The sequence below is a fragment of the Phodopus roborovskii genome, unplaced genomic scaffold, assembly GCF_943737965.1.
Source record: "Phodopus roborovskii unplaced genomic scaffold, PHOROB, whole genome shotgun sequence".
Taxonomy (NCBI): Eukaryota; Metazoa; Chordata; class Mammalia; order Rodentia; family Cricetidae; genus Phodopus; species Phodopus roborovskii.
Genome location: NW_026126629.1, coordinates 3,599,300 through 3,613,410, shown reverse-complemented (window position 1 = coordinate 3,613,410; position 14,111 = coordinate 3,599,300). Strand labels below are relative to the sequence as shown.

General features: G+C 37.4%; 1 protein-coding gene across 7 annotated transcripts in view; it reads right to left on the bottom strand.

Annotated features, from left to right (window-relative positions):
* The window catches only part of Slc4a7 (solute carrier family 4 member 7), an 80,728-nt gene that overhangs the window by 16,682 nt on the left and 49,935 nt on the right, over positions 1-14,111 (bottom strand). For all 7 annotated transcript variants that reach the window (XM_051206810.1, XM_051206809.1, XM_051206808.1 and 4 more), the window contains 8 exons: positions 11,967-12,141; positions 8,906-9,039; positions 7,531-7,776; positions 4,374-4,479; positions 2,816-2,977; positions 2,218-2,331; positions 810-971; positions 421-672 (listed from right to left, as the gene is read on the bottom strand). In XM_051206810.1, the coding sequence (XP_051062767.1) occupies positions 421-672; positions 810-971; positions 2,218-2,331; positions 2,816-2,977; positions 4,374-4,479; positions 7,531-7,776; positions 8,906-9,039; positions 11,967-12,141 (1,351 nt within the window). The remainder of the gene's footprint in view (positions 1-420; positions 673-809; positions 972-2,217; positions 2,332-2,815; positions 2,978-4,373; positions 4,480-7,530; positions 7,777-8,905; positions 9,040-11,966; positions 12,142-14,111) is intronic.

Here is a 14,111-nt window from a genome sequence, read left to right as displayed (position 1 = left end):
ACAACTACACATGTGTATTTGTATGTGTGTACATACACACATTTTTTTTTTTTTTTTTAATTTAAATCACAGTTGAAAAGAACTGTCTCTGAGGAGTTGCTTTTGAAAAGTGAAAAAAAAAACAATGTTGAGATTATGTTTCATTTTAGGGTTATCTGCATGTTTGAGTTGAATTTTTCTATTTATGTGTGGTATTTAACTTATTAGAAATTTACAAAGTATAATAAGACTTAAGGGGTAATTTTCAAAGAGTTGCAATGGGCCTTAACCCCTCAGAAGACCGCATAAAATGCGTCTCTTATCTCCAAGCCTGTTTAAAATACACTCAGCACTATATTCTATACACATTTCATAGTTTTATTTCTATGCAACTAACTACAAATGTTAAGGAAGATTGTAGAATGTTACAAGGGATCTTACCTTTAGAACTGAAGTCATAAACACAGAGAGGCCCATCAGGATAAAAATCATCAGCCCTGTAACCCGCTGTTCACGAATCCCCAGAAACTTGGGCTGTTCCCCTGGAGCAGAACATTCAGACTCTACTTTTAAACTGTTCACATGACTTATAGACAATACTGTCGCAGCCACAAACCATGGCAGGCCCATGATAGAGCAGACTCCCAACATGACACCAACCATGAGCAAGTCAAGGTGATAGCCAGCTCCTTTCTAAAGAAGGAAATGAACACTGGTAAGTCTAGATTGTTCCTTTATATTAAAATTCCAAATTAATTATAAAGTAACTAATGTTCAAACATTCTTGTTATTAAAGACCCCAAGCCCTTAAAGAAATCCATGAGAATTACCTTGAGTTTGTGTTCTTTTCTGTTGATGATTACAGCTGTAATCTGTTGATCCATAAAGATGAGAATGGTACACAGGAGAGCTGGAACAGCTGCAATTAGTAATGTCCACCAAGGGTTATCTCCCAGAGGGCTTATGATCCAGCCCCTACTTGGATCAGTAGGCTATTAAAGTTTAAAAATAAAGAAAAACATTTCATTCCTCTACTATACTAAATTTCCATAGTACATAGTGGATGTATTCCATGAAATGCCAAGGTACAGAAGAGAAGCTAAATTAGAACAGGTGGCAAATTATTTGCAGACAGTCACAGAAACTTCATCCTCTGTCTAGAAGCATGCCCTTGTCGTGGGACCTGCCCATTCTCCTTCTGGAGCAGTACCTATCTATCCCCTCTTCTTCAACTCAAGACCACCTTGTAACTTATACACAAAGTAAGACCAAAGTGACATGACAGTCTGAACTTAAAGAAACCCTGAAGTTTCCTTGACTCCCTGAAGCCCTGAGATGACTATGTTGCTGAATAAGTTTTCTGGAGAGGAATACACAAAACAGAAGGAGGAAGAAGGAAGACCAACACTCCAACTGTTTCAGCCCCCTAAGCTGAGTCTCCAGGTCAGTAAATGAAGCAGCAAGACTGTTCCCACCAAGTCACTAGAAGACTTGACAAGTGAAAAGCATGAGACCTACTGAGCAGATCACACCTGACCTGGGCAAACTCAACTGCCAAAGAATTATAAACAGAGGGTTACTGTTTAGAGACTAGTAGTTTGGGGTTAGGGTTTTTTGTTTGTTTGAATCTGTTTACTATGGAGAGACAAGGCATTGCTAAGTAGCCTACATTGGAACTATGTAGTCTAGGCCAGCCTCAAACTCACAAGCCTCCTGCTTCAACATCCTCAGTTTGGGGTTATGGGTATGCACCACAGTGCCCATTTTAGAGTCTGTGTTTTGGTGAAGTTTGGCATACACACACAGGCCAAGTAAACTAGAATGACATTTTAACATGAACCTACATACACCATATATGATGAAATATACTCTCTTATATCAATTCCCAAAGTACCTTGGGTCAGATTCTTGTAACTAGTGGTCATAGCAAGGTTGGTACTGAGTCAGAATTGGCACAAAGCAACCACCGACAATAATATGGCACCTTACCAAATTCAAACACATTTCAGTGATGAACATGAAACTGATTTTTAGAGCAAACACTGAAAACATGAATTAGAAATTTAGTACTTTGGAGGGTAAGAGGTACTAAAATTTAAATTTATACTTGTCAATGCAAAAATTGAGGCCTGCAGTTCATGAGAGCTCTTGCCTAATAAGTACAAGGTCCTCCATTCAAGTCCTCACCTCACTAAGTGATGTTCCAAAAAACCATTAGCCACTTGTTTTAATACTTACCTCAAACTTTTCAGGAACATGAAGTTTAGGAGATGGAATTCCTACAAGGTAGTCAATTGCAACCATTATTACTATTGTGAGAAATACAGCAAAGTCACTGATTGTTGATCGTACCTACAGTAGAGAGATTATATTAACACAAACACAGAATTACTTCTTGTACTTTCTAAGTAATTCATGTCTTTCTCATAAAATATGTCCCCAAAAATGGATGAAACTTTTAGCAATAGTAATACATATGTCTACATTCACTTAATCCCCAAAACATAAGAAAATGTCACAACTAACCTCTACTTTCTCACAGTACTATCTTCCTCCTGTGTGCTCAGATATGCAATATATGCATAGTTTGGTTTTGGAGGCAGGGTTTCTCTGTGTTAACAGTCCTGACTGTCCTAGAACTCATTCTATAGACCAGGCTGGCCTTGAACTCACAGAAGTCATCTGTGTCTACCCGTGTCTACCTCTGATATATTTTGCTGAAAAGAATTTCTTTTATAGCATAAAACATTAACTTTAAATTAAAAAAAAAAAAGTTGCTTTGAAATAAACCAAAAGAAATGAAAACAAAAATATTAACAAAATTCAACTCAGTTACCTTGGTAGGAAAGTAACGCTTGGTCTTAAACTGCTTGAGAAATGAAGACAGAAAGAACGTCGTGAAAAACAGAACAACACACCAGAAGAGCACATCGGGAACATAAGGCCCATGAGGACCGCAGGCTGATCCCACAAACATACCGTGGAAGGCCTTACACTCCTGGATGGGAAGGAGATGGAGATTGTCAAGTATCCAAGAGAGTATTCATGACATGGTTCAATTCAAGATGTCAATTTTATGCTCTATGCTCTACCCAGAAAGCTACTGATAAGCTAACCACACCACATCATCAATTATAAATTATGACGTTCTTATCAAAATCATCATAGAGTATTTCACCAAGGGTCTCCTTCCTTTCAACTGAGTGCTAACTGTGAAATGTTTCCTCTGAGTCCCAATAGGCCACAACTGCACAATCCTACAGATGGTTGAAATAAAAGTAGCAGACAGAAAAGCACTTGTGCAGTCTTGATAGATGCTGAATGGAGCATGGGCGGAACACTGCCTTAAAAGACAACTGGAGCTGTGCATGGTGGCATACATCTTTAACCCTTATCTCTCTCAAAGGGAAGCTGAAGGTCGGGGAACTCAAGGCCAGCCTCTGGTATCTATAATTAAATGGCAAACTGGGATGAGACTTTACCACTCACCCCCCCCCCAAAACCCCAAAAAGCATGAAAAATTAAAGACAACCAATTTAGCTCTAACTGGATACCTGGGATTAAATCATCATCTTTTGTGAGCAGCAAAGTGGTCATTAAGAGTCTAGTGAAAACAACACATTCTGGTCTGGTGCTGTGGCTCAGCAGGGAAGCACTAGCCTAAAATGTGTGAGGCCCTGGGTCAAGGGCAATGATGCTGTGGGTCCATACCTCCACAGGGTACATATCATACCTGCATATCAGATGTTTACATTATTACTCTTAACAGAAGCAAAACTACAATTATGAAGTGATGGGAGATGTCATGCTGTAAATATGTTTCTCATAATGGTTAATGAATAAAGCACTGTTGGCCAATAGACCAGCTGCGGGCGGAAAAACCTTACTCCTTACAATGAAGAAGCAATGGAATAATTTTGTGATTGGGGTCACCACAACATGAGGAACTGTGTTACAGTGTCGAACTCAGAGGTTAAGAGCACATTTACTGCTCTTACAGAAGAACTGAGTTCAGTTTCTAGTACCTATGTTGGGTACCCACAACTGCCTGAAACTCCAGCTCCAAGGGATCTGACATCTCCTTATGGCCTTGTGGGTATCTGCACTCATGCATACACCCACACAGATGCACATAAATTAAAAATAACAAAACAACATATTCTGAAAACAATCTATATATTCATTCTCAAGAAGAAAAGTTAAGAATGATTACAAAATACTAAAAGAAGCTGAACATGGGAGCTCACATCTTGAGTCCTAGCACAGGGGGGGCTGAGATAGGATGACTGATACAAATCCTAGGCTGTAGTGTGAAACTACCTTTACAATAAAACAAGAGATAAAAGCCAGGTTCCCAGGGGTCTAAAATAGTCCTCAATCCCTATTATACTTACAGATACAGTGAGGTTTCCCCAGACAATACTGTGTGCTGTCACATTCTTTCTCTCCCACAGTTCTATGGTTTCATTGCTAGGGTTAGATGGCTCAGCACATATACATCTGAGAAATCAGAGCAAGATAAATTGTTAAGAATCCTACATTTGATATTTTTTAAAATCAATTGCACAAATTTGTAGCTTTTAATATCTCAGCATTTCTTCCATGTAGCAAGTATGGAGAGTAGGAAGTAAACAGGAAGCAGAAGCAGAGTATCCCAAGTCTGAAGCCATGGTGGTGTTTTACAAGGTGTTCCTTATCTAAAAACAAAACAAAACAAACAAACAAAAAACAATGTGTTTGTGTTGGGTGGAGGGAACAGCTATAGGAGCAGTAGAGATGGGAAGGAAAAAAAGGTGAAAAAAGAGGGGGAGGGGAGAAAGTGAAAATGTATCACAACCAACCAAATGGAGTAATGTTTGGGTGACATTATAACTAATGTAACTATCCATGATTCATCTACTTAATACCACTAGTTGGATATGTTTGGGAAGGGTGTTTACAGTAAGACTGTTTCCCACTAAATCTTATCCCCTTGGCCTCCACAGAACTTATCTGCTGTCTCTGGAAGCCCCAGCAAAACCCACAGCATTCACTCTATTATTCATGCTCAATTGTTATGATCTTAAGACTCACTCTAGCATGGATGGTAGCACAGACTACAATTCCAACATCCTGCAGTCAGAGGTAGGTTATCAATGCTAATTAGGCATCCTGAACAAAAGGAAAGGAACCTTTCCCCGCTTGTGTGCTAGGACTAGAACCCAGAGCCTTGTTGTCATAGGCTACCAATAACTACATTCTCAGGTGTAAGACTCACTCTTAAACAAATAAAATAGTTTTTATCAGGATGAGATATGAGATGCTTAAGATTAGAGAGTTAAATCCATATCTAGAACTATTTCAACTACCCACTTGTAAATGTCAAAACATTATACATTTAAAAGCAAAAAAAAAAAAAAAAAAAAAAAAAAGCTACACAGGATATTGGGCATCAAGGTCTATAGCCATACCACCATGAATGTGTCCCAGAAAGTAGCTTTAAAAGTTCTGGCTTTAGAGTCAAGGATAGAAGAAAGGGGTTGTGGAATCTTCCTCTACAACTAAAGAAAGCAGTGGAGTCATGCATGTCAGAGTGTCCCTGAATAGGGGCCTAGAGACCAGTGTGTGAAGCTGTGAAGGAGGTGTCTGCATTGTCTTGGAGAACCCAAAATGTTAAAAATGCTAAAGCTGTGAAATATCTGCCAAGGAGAGCTGCTAACAGGTAGTGGAACCAGTCCAAGAGAGAGGTGTACATTGAAATCAACAAAACTGAATGGAATTGGAAATTTGAATTTAAGATTTTGATAGACTATGAGGACTGTTGAAGTTGGACTAAATGCATTTTGCATTATGATACTGCTACAAGCTTATGGGAACCAGAGAGTGAAATGTGGGGGTTTGAATATAATTGTACCCTGTTAGTTCTGAGGGAGTAGTACTGTTAGGAGGTATGGCGTTATTGGAGTAGGTCTTGTTGGAGGAAATATGTCACTGTGGAAGTGGGCCTTGAGGTTTCCTATGCTCAAGCTACACCCAGTAATATAGTTCACTTCCTATTGCCTGTGGATCAAGATGTAAACTCTCAGCTCCCTTTCCAGCACCATGTCTATCTACATGCTTGCCTTGCTTCTTGCCATGATGATAATGTACTAAATCTCACAAAATGTAAGATAGCCAATTAAATGTTTTCCTTTATAAGAGTTACTGTGGTCGTGATGCCTCTTCACAGTAATAGAAACAAACCTTAAACCACCTACCATGCACAAATCCCGGAGTTCTACCTCCAGTGCCATAAAAAAGTACTAGTGAAATACCTTTCTTGACAATAGTATAGCATCTGTAAGAATGACAGAGACATTCTAAACATTAAAAATGCAATTATATAGAATGTGAGGAATACATCAATACAAAAATATATTCTATATACTTCTATATACCTGAATGGTTAAAGAATACAGGAATATATGTAGAACATAGATTGCCAATTGTGATGGCTAATCATGATTGTCAACTTGACTCTATCTGGAATCAACTAAAATACAAGGTGCTAGGCATTCCAGTGAGGGGTTCTCTTGATCAGATTATTTCAGGCAAGAATAACCATACTAAATATGGGTAGTACCTTCTGGTAGTAGTGGAGATAAAAGGACAAGAAAAAAAAAAAAAAAAAAACTTTGCTATCTACCTGCTTGCCCTCTCTTCACTGGCATACTGGCATCTGTCCTGTCTCTGAGGTGGTCCTTCACTGATATCGGAACCAACTACGTAGCCCAGGTGGACATTTAACTTGTGGCACTTTCTCCTGCTTCAGCCTCCTGAGTAATGGAATTAAAATTGTAAAATAAGTGTGGTATAATATTATTTTAAGGTATGTGATTTTGTTCATGCTGCATTTGTTTAACTCTGTGAGGCTGTGATTTTTTTTTTTTTTTTTTCCTATCTAAAAACACCTGATGGTCCTAATAAAGAGCTGAGTGGCCAACAGAGAGTCAGGAACAAGTATAGGAGGGGTTGGCAGGCAGAGAGGATAAACAGAAGGAGAAATAAGGAAGGAGGAGGAAAAACTAGAGAACAAGGAGAGAAGGACAGACAGGAGGGGCCAGCCCCCCCCCCCCCAGCCAGCTATGGAGTAAGGAGGAAAGTAAGACTACAGAAGAAGCTAGGCTGTGGTGGCGAATGCCTTTAACCCCAGCACTTGGGAGGCAGAGGCAGGCAGATCTCTGTGAGTTCAAGGCCAGCCTGGTCTATAGAGTGAGTTCCAGGGCAGGCTCCAAAGCTACAGAGAAACCCTGTCTCAAAAAAACAAACAAACAACAAACAAACAAACAAAAACCAAAAAACAAGATTGCAGAAGTAAGAAAAATAAAAGCCCAAAGGGAACAGATAGAAGGGTTAATTTAAGATAAGAAAAGCTGGCTAGAAATAAGCCAATCTAAGGCCAGGCATTCATAATTATAAGACCCCATGTGTGATTTATTTTGGAGCTGGGTGGAAGACTCCCTAAAAGAGTCAAAAAAGCCAAAAGAGTAAAATACATCACACAACTCATAAGGAAGAAATAGAAGCACTTACGTGTAACTGGTCAGTTGATCCAAGTTGTTGTGCATATTAAATGCATATATTTCTCCTAAATGAAAGAGTTTCTCCAAAGCTTCATAGATGAATATGATACAAATGAGAGCCGCAAAAGCTTCTTCTGTAAACCGAGTAATGTAACACACAAGGCTGCTTGCATCTGTTGCAACCAATACAATGCACAAAAAAGAAGTCCACAGACCAATACTGGTTCTTAATGATAGATAGGAAAGATGATAATCTCTGTTTAGAAATATAGGGGGACATGATCACCATGGGTATATAGAACAGCATTTGTACCTAAAGTTTTCATAACAAGCAGTAAGAAAACAAGCAACACAGGACTTTTTTTTTTTTTAAAAAAAATAACAATTACCAAATGGCTAAAATAATGATTAGATTAAGCTCTTTGTTTTTCTGCTTCAACTGGAGACTTGGTTATTATATTAAAGATTTACAATGAAAATATGCCTGGCAGTAAAGGCATAAAGCCATTACACTGTACATTAGCAATCAGCTATATCAAACAAATTATAGGTTAAACACAACTATGCCTGACTTTCACTGGAGATGAAGAATCCATGTGTGTCAGAGTAAGGTAAAAACACCCATCACCCCATTATCTTGCCACCACTATTCCTCCTTTACCCACCACTATCTTTACAAAAAAAGTAGTTTCTCATTTTTAATTTCAAGTAAGAGATGCTTTAAGTTGTTTCATTCCCTACTAGTCAGTGGAGTATGCCATATTAAAATTAGAACCAGTTTAGTCCGCAAGCAGAGAATCAGAGCAAGAGAATTACAACAATCAAATACTCAAATGACAACACTGTTTCAGGTTAAAATACTCAACTGCGTAACATTTGTCATATAGGGAATGGCATTACTGATATTGAATTCAAAGTCTACTAGCTACAGTATGCCCATGCAGAGAAAAGCCTTGCCATAGTTACTAATGCTTCACTCTGATAGCTTTGAGCTCTTATTTCTTTACACAAGACTGCCTAGAAAAGTCAGCCTGGGCTTTCAAGATCTACTTTCAAGACTCTATCCTGTATAACATTTTCCCCAACAAACAGTTCAGACAAAGATTTTACTGGTTTTATTTTGCCAGCACTAATTATTTTCATTACTCCTCAAATAATTTGCTTTTCAATACTCAAATCCATCAAATGAGCATTGATAAACAATCTTATTTTTCCTCATTTCTACATTACTGAGGAGTAGTAGGAGCTTTGGTAGGACAACCATATAAAGCACCCAAAAGATACTGAAAAATACATATACTGTTAACACAGCTAAGTGTAGTTCATAAACCGTACAATATAACATATAATCGACAGGTATAGAAAACAGAATAATTGTTACTTACCTACAGAATTTAAATAAAATCTTTTCAAACACTAGGACTGGACCTGTGCTCCCCAGTATTGTTAGAGGTTGCCCAGCAAACAATGAATAGGCAATCCCAGTTAATGATGCTCCAAAAAGAGACTCTATTGCACTCTGTTCAAGGGAAAATGAATAGAGGCAACGGGTCAAAAAATGATCTCTAACCTACTACAGCACCTGGAAAACATAGACACTAGCCAAGTAGTTACAAATGTATCAAGTACATCAAGAAAACTCTTTTTTTGCATATTTAATTAAACTTTTGGCAATCACCCTTAATTCAACATTCAACATCGTAAGACACAAGGTGCAAAGGGAAACACACAGGGCTTCCATTTCATCTGTGGTGTTTTACTTCTAAGCCTAGATGAGCAGAAAAGCATGTGTGCTATTTTTACTATCTTATATGACTGAATTAGGTATTTTTCATTCTAAAAATAAAAAGCACAATAAATACTCAATATGGTGATTAAAAAAGAATCTTCAAATAGGTAAACTCAGTTTTCTAAACAAAAGGAACTTTCCATCTATTTTTTGAAAATTAATCTAAAATGACAGTCTTAATTTACTTTAAAATGATATAGGTAACATAAACAAGGTAGTAGGGGGGCACTCTGTAAAAAGTTCACAGAAACAATAAATGAGTATTCTATCATTAAAGTTTAGCAGAATAAGAACAATGGGAAAACAAAAGCCTCAAGGGAGTTCTTAGTAAGAGGCAGTAAGTTGTATTTCACTATCAGCATTATAGCCTCGCTAATGAGGTTAGATGCCACTAAACAAAGGGTAGGGTAAGATCAGAAAGAAAGGAAAAGAATTTACCATTGTTAAGCATCAAGGCCAACTGGGGTGTGCTATCCAGAAAGGAGAAAGCCCAGGATTGGTAAAGGAAGACAAGAAGTTGTAAGAAACAAAGCCCCTGAAACAAGAGACAGCACAACAGCAGGCAAGGGCAGGGCTGCCCTGGAAGCCTGGCCAGTACCTGGGATGCAAGCCTGGGAAACTTGGCTGACTAAGAGCTCTCATTTTTAAAAGGGGGTGATGATAATTAGGAGAACCCCACTGGTATTTATGAAGGCACCCACTAACCCTGTCCGTCACTTAGGGCATACCACACAAAGGCAACATTTCTCACCATCAACTCTAATGGCATCTTCCAAAAACAGAATCGTAAAGTAACAGCATAAAATATAACTGAACTAATTAATGGCAGGCAACATGAAAAAGCAAGCACCCACATCAATAATGCATATTAGTCACAAAGAATAAATTTGTTTTCTCTCTGAAAAATAGGGCTTCACCACAAAACACTGGTATGCTATCACCAGCTCCTTAATTATACTAAACTATGTATACATTTTAAGACTGAATTTAGGATGAGCTTGAGTTAAAGGTGAAAACTCCTAAGTGAAATTCGGGGGTGGGGCACAAAAACTGAAAAGAGAGACATCACAAAACTCAAATGGGGCAAGTGAACACACACTGGAGACCTCTCCCCAAGTTGTGGTTTAAAAATGTGGACACTGCCACCAGGAACTTTGCCTTTTAAAACTCTTACATCTACAACCATGAGCCGCCCCCCCCCCCCAAACTACCTTTCCCAACTGCAGAAGGCTTTATTTACATCACACTCTTCATTCTAAGACTGACTGTCTTAACTTGCTGGGGCCACTTTACTCCTTCCATTCTATGAATCAGCCGAGTTTCCACCTTTCCTAACCTCCCTATAACTAAATGGCAATTTCACCCTCACTGGCATATGAATGTTCTCCTGCTGCTCTATAGCTTCTCAAAGTAAGCTCCTAAGAAGTCCATTTCTAGAGAGCCAATGGGAACACAAACCTCTATAAAATGCTTGTTTCCTCTATTTTTGTCCCTTCAATTCCCCAACAGTCTAGGGAACACAAGCTATCATTTATTTCCTATTTAGCCCTCTGGTTAGGCTTCCTCTGCTACATTTGTCTCTTTCTACTCCAGTGCCAAACACGCTATCTCAGGTACATGCTGTCAAAGGGCAGAAGCAGACAGGCAGTGACAGTCCATAAGCCAAGCAGCAGTATTTCCAAGAGGTAATAGCTAAATCACATTTCCACAGTGCCCAGCAGAGTTTCATGTACTATTTTTGACAGCATAGCAACTGAAAACATGTATAAACGATGACTAAAGTAAAAGGTAAAAAGGGATCTAAGTAGTAAATAACAAATTAAGAATTAGAAATTTTCAGGTGTTCAGAAAAAGATGTGACTTTATAACTGAAATGTCACCAACTAGATTTAGCTATTGTTTTAACTTTTTATCTATAAAATAGAAAATTTCTTTCAAGAGTAAATATTATTAAAGCAAACTTCAGAAATCAAGAATTATAAATCATGTCACTTAAATGTCATTAAAATATATTTATACTCCCATAAAATGCCATTCAGGATTTTATGAAGCACCAGTTCCTAGCACATTATTAAATTCACATGGGAAAAGGGAGTAATCACCCAATTACAAATAAAAGCTTTGGTGACTTTCCATAGATTAAATAGCAAAATGAAAATAAACATAACTTCAAAATTCTACCCTCTCTACAACAACGTTTGCTGTTTCAAATGGTCTCAGCTCAGTCACCAGCTGGGGCTGAGGCTTTAAATATAGCCATAACCCTAACCCTATGGTAACTAACAGGACAGGGATCCCCATGGGTAAATTTCCCACCCTGACCCACCCAGAGCAGTTCATCTCCCCACAACCCACCCATTCCCCCAGAAGACAATGGAAGTCTTACTCAATTTATAACCATTTCATCAAGCAAGGAAGGATAAACTGTTTCTTTGTTTGTTTGTTTGTTTGTTTTTACCTCAACTGTGCATCTTCTCCTGTTCAATGGCTTCCCTCATGTTTTCCACAGCAATTACCTTTGGGGGAAGTCTGCTTTGGGACAGGTTAATGCTGTGGGGAGACTCTTTAAATACAAGCACGAATAGCGAGACAAATGCATACAGACACTTGCCTCAGAGAAGCTGGGAGCCTGGCCACTACCAATCTTTTGTACTCACTATTCTGCCTTCTGTAGCTTCTCCAAGCAGCCCTCCAAAAGTGATTACAGGAGACATACAGGCACAGTATAGGAAAAGAATCGAGGCCAGGCACTGCAGACTTAATGCATCCTTGAAGTCACTCAAGAAAAAAGGTGCTTTCCTTTTGATGTCAAGTATCAAACCACCAAAAAGCCTAAATAGGTGAGATGAAACTCGTCAAGCTGTAGACTAGAGGATTCTAACTAGTTCAAACTAAATCTATGGGCTAAATAAAACTGTAGGTGCTTACTATTTTGCCAATAAAAATTTAAATCATGGTATAACTTATAGAAGATAAACTCATTGACTCTAATGAAATGTCAGAGGAAAGATAGATCTCATTAAGTTAACGGAAACACAGTATTATATTATGGATTATACGCTTAAAGGGTGCAGGCAAATGACTTTATAGGAGTAATTGTAACTTTGAAGGCATATATACAAGTAAACATACATAAACAAAACCTAATCAGCTATTCACTTAAAAATGCAACTGCAAGTCGATTATCTATAATGCAGGCAATGAACAGAAATACAGAGAAGATATTTATATCTTACACAGTCCTTAGAGAATGTAGTATGCTAAGCTTTAATACAGAAGTCAACTAACAACTATTTTTAAAGATTCGTAACTCTTTGATTTATTTATATGAGTATTTCTGTCCAGAAAAAACCCTTAAAAGCTATTTCAGTGTGTGTATATATATACATATATATATATACACACACATACATACATATATATTATAGTAATGAAACTAAAAGGGTTTTTAGTGAGAATAAAATTCTATATTTACATTAAAACATCAAAATGATACCATTGCAATTTTTAAAAGTTAGGCTTTTAGATGTATTTAATTTGAAAATATTCCAATAAAATATAAGCACACCATGCTTCTAGTTAGCAGAATCGTACGTGTTATACAGAAAGTGCCAAATAAATAAGGCTGAACTGAAAATCTTATGACTCAGGAAATGGGTGATTATGTATATACCATATGCAAGAAAATAGATAAATATTAAATATAAGCTTTTAGATGTCTGAATGCTTTAAGCTTCACCATTCTAATGTTAAATACTAAAATATATCCTAAAGCTATGTTGACAAGTAGGAGTGATTCTATAATCTGCCACAAAAGTAATCAGCCTTTGATTACAAAGATACCAATGACAATGTAGGAAATGAATCTCCATCATCAACTGAACAACTGATTTTTAATTAGGTGGCAAAGGAGGTTCTCTGGTGCTTGAGATGGATGGGCATCTACCTAGGTACTTATATGTCTAACTCTAAAGTACAAAGAAATGGTTATAGCCAATAGGAGACCAGCACTATTGGCAGAGAAATAAAACCTTATTCCGTTACATTCACAAAGACTCCTACATTTCACTAGTCACTGGTTGTCAATTTAAGTTTCTCTGGAGTCTGTGTACATATATTACTTGCTGGTTCTCAACAGTGTGTCTTGTCTGTACACGATATGCTAGTTTCATTAGCAAAGACCTGACTCCAGGTCATACAGTCCACATGACTACCAGTTCCCCATGCAATACCACCAGCTAGACTTCCCTACAGTACGGAAATGCTGACACACTCATCTATTACAAAGGACTTTAAACATTGTATTACATTTTACCAGGTAGCATTTCTATCCTTTACTCTAAAATTAGCTTTCTAATTTCTCTAAGAAAGTTTCCAGATGCCAATAGGCTTGTCCATCTTATTTTACATTATTTCAAAAGATAATGTTCACGTAAGTTTTAAATCCATGCACAATGTATAAAAATCATCCACTGTAACTCCTCTTTCAACTTATAATTCTTTAAGAAGGAAAAGAATCTTTTTTCTGTCAGAACCTTCTGTAAAAGTCACCTAAAACCCATATACTATAACTTCAATTTGAGTATATGTCCCATTATTTTCATTTTAAATTTAAGATTGGTATATGTCATTAAACTATCTTTAAAGCACATGAAAATTAATGTTAGATATCATATAGAAAATACATTTTTATAAAACTACAGAAGAAATAATGTACAAGATTCAGTTCCAAATATTTGAGGAGTTAAAAGAGAAGACTGTTTGTTGGTGCCTTTCCATCAAATCAGTACCTAATACCCCAA